This window comes from Pygoscelis adeliae, unplaced genomic scaffold (assembly GCF_000699105.1).
Source record: "Pygoscelis adeliae isolate BGI_AS28 unplaced genomic scaffold, ASM69910v1 Scaffold182, whole genome shotgun sequence".
NCBI classification, from domain to species: domain Eukaryota; kingdom Metazoa; phylum Chordata; class Aves; order Sphenisciformes; family Spheniscidae; genus Pygoscelis; species Pygoscelis adeliae.
The window spans coordinates 1,406,905-1,417,317 of NW_008824669.1; the positions used below are offsets into that span (position 1 = coordinate 1,406,905).

The following is a 10,413-nucleotide window of genomic DNA, read 5'->3' on the forward strand; positions in this document are numbered from 1 at the left end:
AAAACTGTTTATACAGCGTTCTGTATTAATATGAAGGCATCAGTTTCTAATCTTACACACTGAAAAGGTGCAGATGAACTTATGTTTGTAAACCCTGAGTTCAGAAACTTTGGAACATAGCAGGTAGAAGGAATTTAAAACAAACAGGAAAAAACAATGCTGCTGTGACTGCACTGCTTTTCAGTGATAAAGCAGGACGACATTCACACTAACATTTGTTTATGTGAGATCAGGGCTTAAAAGCCCTATGACAAATAAACATTCCTTCTTTAGCGTGTGCACTGACCACATTGTTTCAGTAAGCGCATGAGAAGAGGAAGGAGGAGTTGGTTAGAAACCAAAGCAAAGTAACTTACTTGGTACAACTTGTTTCTCTTCTCTAAGAAATGAATGAAACTTGTTCAGACATATTTCCAGCATTCGCCCTGGCTGGTACTGCCAGCATAGTTTCTTTTACATACAATTTATAACTTGACGTTGTCTCTGTAATGTTATTAATGGGAGCGAAATAATACTTTTATGAGAGTCAAAGATGCTCTTAAGAAAAACCTGAAGTGAATAGTTAAGTGTGTTGCAGTTTGTAGTTCGGTGTAACTTCCTTGAAACCATGTCTTGAGCTCACAAAGTAAATATTTGGTAATATTTTGGGTTACAGAATCCTAACAAGCCTTGGTAGAACAGTTGTGTTGATCTTGGGGAAGGAACAGCTTGAAAAATATGAGATGACTTGAAACACTATTAAGTGACTGTATTTTACAAATGTTTTGTTCCAAATACTCCAGGATCTCTAGTAAATAAGGATCCTCTAGTGGAGTTGTGAATATGGCGGCTCATGAACTGGTTTGTTACGGACCAAAGTACACACAGCTAACAGAATTTTCCCTTGTATCTATAGGCACTGAACGCTCTTGAATCTATGGCATCAAACAAACAATATATGGATTATCAAGAGCAGCTCTCCCAGGCTTCTCAGTTCATCAAGCATCCGGAACACTGTCTTCGAGATGGCAATAATCTCTTGGCGCTCCTTATTAACACTCTGTACCCAGAAGTGCGTTATTTGGACAGCATACGATAGCAGCGCTGGGCTCGCAGAATCATCATGCAATGTTGGTTACTCTGGTTTACATATGATGTTGTTATTGCACAAGTAATTTTTACCTTCAGAGTTCCACTTTAATTAAGTCAGAAGTGTGAGTGGGAACTGCACGCTGGCAAGTTTTCTCCTCTTTAAGGTTTTCTTTCTCTTTTGATTTGTAGGCCTGTGGAATTGCTCAGTTTTTGTTGACTGAAAACACGTGAATATCTTCCTGTGTATGGTGCACATCTGAGAGGAGGATACCTGAGGATAGATGTACAAATCATTAGACAGCGAAGCTCATCCTGTAGCATCTTAAGTTTTTGCTTTGTGCCTTTTTTTATTTTCCAATGTGTCATCACTCAGGCCAGTTCAACGTGAGCGGAGGATTGTGTATAAAAGAGGTTTTGACTTTCTTAACCACGATACCTCCAAATCTTATGTGAGTGTGTTTTTGGAGATGTGTGACGTCACTGTATTTGGCAAGATAGTATTTTAAATTTTTACTTTTTTTTTTTTTGCTATCCCACAGAAATCTGTAGTTGAAAGGCATGCCTACAATCTTCTCCCACTTCTGTAAATACAAACTAAAATTTGAACTAAAGAACTTTGGTTTTTCCTTTTTTCTAAATATTAGTGAGTCTGCATCTATATTGCTTGATTAAATGCAAGTCACTTCTAGCCAAGTTCTTTTTAAGTCAGGTGACTTAAATCCAGAGACGGATTTTCTGGATCCCCAGTGTCTGGGAGGGGAACGGTCAGTTATGTTCACGTTAGATAGGATTCCTTAATTCTGAAAGTCTGGTTGTTTAGGAAATACTGGTTTAACAACTGGACACCCGCCACTTCAGTTTATTCTTTTCTTCCTAGGTAGGCATGGCACAACAGGATTTTAGATGACACTGAAAAGGTACTTATCTTGCATTATATTTGGTGATTGCTTGTTAAAATTCTGTTGCCTGTGAACATGAGCCTGTAAATCTGTTGTTTCAGCTGAATGATCACTGGTTTTGTTGCCTTGTCTGATCGTAAGATGCACCTTTGCTCAGGGAAAGCGGAAGGCGAGTTTCCCCAGTTGCTTGTCTAACGCTGTCCCTTTTAGCACTGATCGATTTGAGGTGGCCCGAGGTCCTGCAGTCCCAGTCTCTACCCCTCTATGAAGGAACGATGATCGCTTCTTGTCTTCCTCCATTAATTGTGCCTTTATGTTTAGAACACGGTTACGCGTTAAAACGTCAGTTGTGGTCACTAGGGGAAGGAAATGTGCTACCTACTGTCTGGTTAATAATGCTTTGAAGTGTTGCTCTTAACTGTGGTTCCGGTGCTGGAGAGCAAATCACTTTTTTCTTCTTGACAGATTCTGCTAACTGTGCCAGCTGGATCATTAGATCACCTTCATCTTAATGTGGTCTTAGAGTTCTTTGCTCTATCTGCGAGCCTATAAATATATATACATATATATACACATATGTACATCCCTCTGTACATTAACCAGATATCAAGGCAGCATGTTTTTTAACAGACTCTTTTGGAAAATTCATGTCTGGAAGAATACATCCTGCTGCTTTTTTTCCCCCCAAAGACTTAAAAGCACTGGTTTTATTAGATTCAATGTTACTGATCAGTTGCATAAAAAAATGTGAAAAAGTCAGAAATATGTGTTTGACATGCACTTTTAAAATGAGGTATTGTTTCAGCTGTTGAGTTTTTACAAATGTTGTATTTATAACATGCTATGTCTGCAAAGACCATGCAAAATAAAAATGAAAAATCAAGTAATTTGTGACAAACACCATGATATTTTCAACTTGCTGGAAGAATCCACATCACGTAATACATAATTGTTCTTGGAGATGAAAGTATGACGGGGGAATGCCACGCAGTTGCTCAGTTGATGGAGATATGGAGACTCTTCTCTTTGACCTCCTGGATTTAACACGTATGGGATACAACAGCCTGGTTTTGTGCCCAGAACCCAGGAGAAAGCTCACCTATGTAATGGCAGAAATAACATTTCTCTGTCCTGGCAAAATTCCCCAAACCTCTGTGATAATGTGACCGTAGGATGATGCACTGGTTCAGGTCTCTCAGCACCCACAACTGACCCAGACTGTGGAATTTGGTATTTATCCCAAATGAGGGGAAGGCTGGTGGTGTGAAGGGAAGGAAGGGAAAACTATGCCTCCAGTGCCGGTTGTACAACATTCTTGCTGAGGGTTTTGCTGGTGGGCAGGGCCGGACCAGGCTGGGGTCACTGCTGTCAGCAAACACCATCGACACCATCATCGTGTCCATTTGTCTTGACCATTGAAGCAGCTTCTTTAATAACTGACTGCTTAAAATGTAATAGAAATGATGCTGTTGACTTTTTTTTCCCCATTTCTCGATCTGGTAATTGTGGTGATAATGATTTGGTTTATCCTGGTTAAAGGACTCTCTGAATAAGGCTATGGTAGGTCCTAAGAAATAGGGAGAATTCGCAGTGAGCTGCTGTTCTGACGTACGTGTTGCCCACAAAGCAATCTGCTGGCTTCTCGGAGAGCGGTAGAAGTCTGAACCTGTGCTTTCCTCAAATGCAGGGGAGCAGTGTTATGAACTAACAGATCTGCTGGCAGTTCTCTGTCACAGATGTGCACTCCAGGGCTTGGAGTCTCGTTCTCCAAACGGTGCCCAACAGATTGACTTTTTGTTTCTTCTAGTTTTACTGGAAAGACTTTCACATTCTCCCACCTTCCCTCCTACCCCAAAACTGCAGTGTTCCTTTTCACATCATAAATGTAACCGGGTAATCTCAGAGGAAAGCTGAGGTTTGTGTTTTTAGCACTGTAGATTGCAGTGGAAAGAGATGAAATCGGAATGTCAGCTACTTAATAAGAAGCGTGCCTTTTGGATGATTCGTGCAGTTTAGTTGGAGAATGAATATCTGTGGCTTTTTGAATGTTTGACTAGCACCGAAGTTGTTGCATTGGGATGAATTGTTGCCTGTGGATTGCAGCTTAAGTATTTATTAAGAAAATAAGGCCAAACAGGGCAATGGACATAGCAGCTGAATGTGGCATTAACTTAAGTCAGTGGAATGGAAAACCAGAAGTCTGAGCAGCAAGATGCAGGGAACGTGCAGGCAGTGCTTCCTATGCAGGCTGGCTCTACAACATCCCACGGGGGCCGTGGTGGTGCGGTGGTGGGGCTTGGTATCGTTTGTTCTGGAAGCTGAAGTGCTCAACGGAGCAATGGCCAAGTCCTCCCAAACCCTGACTGTGCGTAAACTCGGGGGGGAGAAAGGGGGAGGAACTGAACACACTTGTTAGGCCAAACGAGGTCAGTGCTAGCAACCTCCTGGCCTGTGCCCTGCTGTGTTTTGTCCCTCTAGTGTATATACTGGTTTGAGTCCTCCGTGAGGATCAGGGCCTGTCAACATGGGGCTTCTTCCTTATGTCCTTGCTGGGCAGGTGGTCTGCAGTGGAGACCCACCCACACCATTGCCTGTGTTTGTTGGCCTGCTAATGCTGACCTGTCAGCTCTCAGCTGGCTCATCATCCACCCCTGTGCACTCCCGCTGCGCTCTCACATAAAGGACAACTCCGCATCCATGCCTGTCCCTGCTTGTCCTTCCTGAAGAAGCTGTATCCATCCACAGCAGCACTCCAGGCTTGTGAGCTATCCTGCAGCACCTCCGTCATCCCAGTGAGGTTGTAGCCCTGCAACTGCACGTGGACCTCTTAATTCCTCCTGCTTGTTCCCCCACTTGAGAGGCGCCTGGTTACGCCGATTTCTCAGGAAAGGTGTGAGAGCTTTCCCTGCAACGTAGGCACTTCTTTATTGTGCACGTGCACTGAAGTGGGCTCCTTCCACTCCGTTTTGTCGATTACGAGGTTTCTCCTCTGCACGTCACCCCGCACCTTTTGCTTTCCAAAGGACAAAACAGCGGGTAGTGAGAGGGAAATGCTGAGAGCAGACTCTTCCCATCGAAGATCAATCTTGCAGGGGTTTGGATGGGTTAAAGAGGTCCCTCACCGGGGAGAGGGGCAGGATTCAGGCAAACTCATTCCTGTGCCTTTCCTGGTGTCCAGGGGTGTGGTGGGTGCCAGTACCTGGACGTCCTTGTTCGCCCATTTGCTGCGCTAACGTGAGCTGTGCTCTGGAAGCCGAGTAAGTGAAAGTTGGATGGTGCTAATCCATGAGTTTCCTCGCGTCTAAGTTACTGCAGCTGTTTTGTGACAGGCATTTGCTGGCAGCGCGCAGGGTGCTGATAACAACATGCAACAGGGCACGCTCGCTGCTTTTGGGGCACAAGCTCTGATGCGTCTATTTGCACTCAAACTATTGAGTTAAAGTAGTAGTTTTCAAGAGAAAAATCCTGTAAGCCAAGCTTCAATCCCATACACGGGTAGCGGGTTCTCATTACTCTAATGTATGTCTGTAAATCATAAGGGCTCAGAAATGCAATTCAGTTTGTCCAGATAATATCTCTGAGATCTCTTTCTTCCTGTGAAATTGAGCTTACTGGTCCATGACTGACTACGCCGTCTGCTATAACTTCCTTTTCCTCTTTGCATCTTTTCCTAGTTTTATTAAACCTGGCTTTGCTACTGCTGGGATTTTAAACTGGGATTTAAAAGATCAGGTTCAAATATTTCCTTACATTTATTTTTTTTTCTTTCTTTTTTTTTTTCCCTTGTTGCAAAAGCCAAGTCATTTAAAGTTGCACTTTACTTTCCCAGCGCAGATGTTATGAAGAGGTGAACTTTAATAATTCCCAGGCTGGGGGTGCGCTTGCAAGCGGGACCACAGGCTTGATGGTAATTCAGTAGTAGCGTGGGCTCCCGGCCAGCGGTGGTTGTTACCAGAAGCGGGATCGTTAGGAAACGAGTTTTGGAGCTGCTGCGCTGGAATGATTCCACAGAGCATCGGATCCAGTGATATAAACCTGAAAGTAGGTTCTTGTCACTCCTTTCTTTTTTTTATCTTTTCATTCTATCTCCTCCTCCTCTTGTGCCAACCCATTGGTCTTCGCAGCCCTCTCCTGGACCTTTGTCTGCCTGACCAAGACTCCAGGTTGACTTGTGTCATCCTGTACCATAAGCTGGGTCCCTTCATCTGGTCTTGGAGCGCATTCACAGTGGGGCTAAAGACTTGGCTGTGGATGGCCAGTCACTTTGTAGTAGTGACTTCATGTCAGAAGAATTTAAGAGATGAACAGTCAAGCCTTAAAGGAACTTTTTCATGTAACACAGAGATGGAAATTGTTTAGAAATAATTTTCTTTTTTTTTTTTTTTTTAAAAAGCCAATTTGGTTTATTTGAACATTTTCACAGCATATTTATCACAAAGCTCTGAGATCCTGCTTGTGTGTGCACATGAGCACTAGGAGCTGCAGTAGAGTTACAGTACAGACCACCCTTTTAATGCCTTGCTTTCGGCTGTACTAGCTTTCGGAAAACCTCTCTTCCTTTTTGCTTGGACTCCTCTTGAAAGTTAAGATTTCCTTTAAACTCTTAAATAAACTCCTCTGGAAGTTAAGGAATAATAATAATAATAATAATAATAATAATAATAAAAAAACCCTGCAGAAATTCCAGTAGCGTTTTTTCCCAGCTGGTATTTGAAACGTGAAAATACTTCACTCGCTGGCTCTAGGAAGCTGCATGTGGTTTGACAAGTGGAGTGGTGAAAACTGCTTTTTGAAGTAACACTTGAAAAATGCCAAAGCAAAAAGATGTGAGACAATGGTAGACTGTTATCTGCTTGCTAAACACTATCTGATCCGGGCTAAAAACGCACAGGCTGGTTAGGACTGACATCCTATGTAAATCCTCTTCTGCTCTTCCAGCTCCATCCCTCTTTGTTTTCTCTTTTCTTTCTTCTGTCTTCCCTTTAAAGGCTTCTCTTGCTTGTAAGCGGCAACAGGGATGGAAAACATGCACTTACAAGGCCTGTTTGACCTTCCATGGTCATCAGTCAACGTCAGTCTTATGTCCACTGGGAAAAAGCCCCCTGGTACAGAGCAGGCAGCGATTCGAACCGTGCAAGCGGGTGCGGTTGAGACCGCCCAGGTCCTCAGCTGCGTCTCGATGCTGTTCTTTGTGTCGGCGAAGTCTGGCCGCCGCCGTGTCTGCGGTCAAAGTTCTCATAGGTGGAGTCTTGCAGCTGTGGCCTGGCAGTGGAAGAAGTGAATAAGGTGAAGACACGTTTCTGGCTGCTCTAGACTTTATGAGTGGCTTCAACTAGTAGTTATGGAGTGTCAGAGTAAGTGTCTGCAATACTCTCTGATACGGATCCTCCCCTCTGCAGCAGGTAGTTTTTAAGTGTCTGAGTTGCATCTGATGTTTTACATCTAAAAGCATCCAGACTGATCTCCTACACCGTTAGCATTAACTCCTAGTGCTGTCCTGCTGCTCAGAGCCTCGGGAGATTGTGCAAACGTCTCCTGAGAAGGATCTTCTCATGGGAGTGGTTGAACATTGGAAGAGGCTGCCCAGGGAAGTGGTTGAGTCCCCATCCCTGGAAGTATTTAAAAGACGTGTAGATGAGGCACTTAGGGACATGGTTTAGTGGGCATGGTGTTGTTGGGTTGACGGTTGGACTCGATGATCTTAGAGGTCTCTTCCAACCTTAATGATTCTGTGATTCTATGTACAGTGTGGAGGATCTTGGTATTTAAGCTTTCATCTATGTATGCGTCTACACGAATATTATCAAGGGTGCAGTATGGTTTAGACACTGTTAAATCAGCAAAAACTATGCTTTTGCAAATAATTATTACAAATTTAACTGTAGGATTAAATTCCCCGTTGCCTCTTTGGCTGTGTCCTGATGCTGTACACTTGACTGTCCTGCTGACATGGCCATCTTTCTTGCGTAAAGTGGGGGAAGGAGACATCACATAAGGATAACTCAGGTTGGAAGGGAGCAGCCCCAGGCAGATGTAATTATACTGACCTCAGATACAGCTTCTTAGGTTTAGCCTAAGGGTTGGTTTTGGTTTTTAGTTTTTTGGGTGGTTTTTTTCCCCCCCCATCCCTTTCTAGTTTGGCTGCCACAGCTGTCAGGAGTGTCCAAGAACGGTGTTGTGCTGGGTAATGGGAAATGCCAAGGGTAGTGTGGGAGCGTTGTATGGATACCAGCCAAGGAATCGGGCCCTGCCACACCTGAGCTGGCTCGGAGGTGGGCTGCTTGGCATCTCCATACCTTCTTCCACACTTGGCAGAGCTCATCAGCTTTGACGCGGGCCCTTTTCCTGCCCTGTTAGAGACTGGGGTGCAGAGTGAGGGGGAAGGTTTCTCTTGCACAGAGTTTCCCTCTCTTGTTCATCATTCATCAGCCTGCCACAGATGCCATCCCAGCCTTTTCCCCTCACCTGTCCCTCAGGTGGGTGGTTCTTTTGCTAGTTTAACGTGGCTTCCTACCATGCTCTGAGCTTATGGCCCACCTAAACTTCTGCTAGCCCCTTGCTGCTGCAGCATCCATGTGCCATGGTCTCTCCAATCTGCTGCCCCAGTCCCTTGTCCTTACATCAGTGAGGTCTCTTCTCAGCTGTACCCAAGCCAGAGCCTCCTCCCAGCAGTGCCCAGGCCTTGGTCCCTCACACTGGCTTGCCTGGCCATCAGCCCAACCCTGTCCTTGTCCCAGGAGCCTGCTCTCGGGCCGGAAGGTTGTTGCCAAGACCAAGGACAGGTTGCATTTCCCTCCTTAGCCATCTCCACCCTCCTGCTGGATAAAGAGTAGAAGGCAGAACATCCTTACCGGGTCAGGCTGGATGGGGCAGAGGAGGGACCTGTGAATTGGGAAGGAAGACATGGGTTAGTAACGTGGTCAGAGAGAGCTGGGGAGCCAGGACTGACCTAGAGCTGTTGGGAAGCTGCACTTGGAGGGTGGTTGTGATACCTCAGTGAATGGGAAGAAGGCCTTTTGTCAGGCATGTGGTTCCCTTCATGAGGGTGGGAATTTGGCACTGGAATATGTGGAGCAAAGCATTTCTGATTTGTCTTACAGCTTCTAGAGTTTGAGGCAAACAGTGGCTTTCACAAGCTGGTGACATCAGACTGTCTCTACAGATGAGTCATGGTGATGTGACATCTCATTCAGCCTGAAAAGCAGAGCCCAGAGTCCCTCCTGGTCCCCTCTTCCCCGTGCCATTGCACAGCAGGGATGGTGGGCTGGGGGCCAGCAGCCTCCGGGCTTCTTGGGAGGTCTCATCCCTCAGGCCATGAGCTGATACTCATCTCCTACGAGCTGGCGTTTCCCTGCTCTCGTGGCCTTGGTGTGGCTGGAAGATGGGATTTCACTAATGATGGGGAAGCGTCCGGGTAGCGAGGCCCGAGGGACCCAGAGGGGCGGTCTGTAAAACGAGGACGCCCACCCCAGGAGATCAAACTGTTGTGTGGGGATGCAGCAAAGGTATAATCCTGCCCACGGGCTACAGGGGAAGAGGTAGTAATTAGGCTGCTTCAAGAAAAAAAGAATTAAAAATCTGGTTGTGTAGGCAGCGGGTTCTCCACTAATTGCCCATCTGTTAGTTTGTTAACATTTCTCCTCGGGTGCAGGGAAACTCCTGCTCCCTCTGTCTTTTCAAAGGTCCCTTCCCAAAGGAGACCTCCTGTCTGCAGGCTGTGACCAGCCAGCCAGGAGGTGCCTCTTACTTGTTCTTAGATTTCCCATTAGAAATGTCCTTCTCCTAGGGTGGGAAATCATAAAATCATTAAAAAAAACCCCAAAACAAACAACCCATCCTGCCTGACTTTATCTGCCACATCCCTTTGCTGGTTACCAGTGTGATGGAGGAAGCCTACCGAGGGAAATCGTGATACGTACCTCCTCTCGAGAAAATGGTGAAGCCCAGTATCACCAGCAAAATGAGCACTTTAATTCCCAGCGGCACAAAGATCAGGATCAGGAGGAAGGAGCTGTTGGATGCTTTGAATTTATAGAAGTACACAGCCCCCTCTGCTCTCCCGTGGCTGTTGACAGCAGTACAGGTGTATTTTCCGTCGTGGGTCAGGTACCGGAGCTCCTTGGTGACACGGTGGTTCATGGAGGTGATGGAGGTGAGGTTGCTGTAGGGTGGTCCGGTCCAGGTCAGAGCAGGCGCTGGCTCCCCCTCGGCGGTGCAGCGTGCCTGGAAGGTGTGATCCCCGTTGGAGCTGACAGTGATGTTAATGATCCTGGGGGCAGCTGCAGAAATCACAACAGGGGAGGGAAAGTGCGTCAGGTTTCAAAGGCAGGTCTAACACAATACACCTGGAATGAGCGCTTAGTCTTGGTGGACCCTCAACGTTATATCAGGGTAATGCTGGGTTCAAACTTCCCCTTCCTTGTTTTTCTCGGCACTTTCTTTC

At 45.8% G+C, this 10,413-nt stretch overlaps 2 protein-coding genes across 2 annotated transcripts in view; one reads left to right on the forward strand and one right to left on the reverse strand.

Moving 5' to 3' along the window:
* The window catches only part of EPG5 (ectopic P-granules autophagy protein 5 homolog (C. elegans)), a 58,815-nt gene extending 55,973 nt beyond the window's left edge, over positions 1–2,842 (forward strand). The window contains exon 44 of the mRNA XM_009322983.1: positions 896–2,842. Coding sequence (XP_009321258.1) covers positions 896–1,078 — 183 coding nt within the window. The 3' untranslated portion in view covers positions 1,079–2,842. The remainder of the gene's footprint in view (positions 1–895) is intronic.
* A 4,190-nt stretch (positions 2,843–7,032) lies between these two features.
* SIGLEC15 (sialic acid binding Ig-like lectin 15) overlaps positions 7,033–10,413 on the reverse strand; it is a 27,197-nt gene continuing 23,816 nt past the window's right edge. The window contains 2 exon segments of the mRNA XM_009322984.1: positions 7,033–7,232; positions 9,890–10,249. Of these exon segments, the coding sequence (XP_009321259.1) occupies positions 7,033–7,232; positions 9,890–10,249 (560 nt within the window).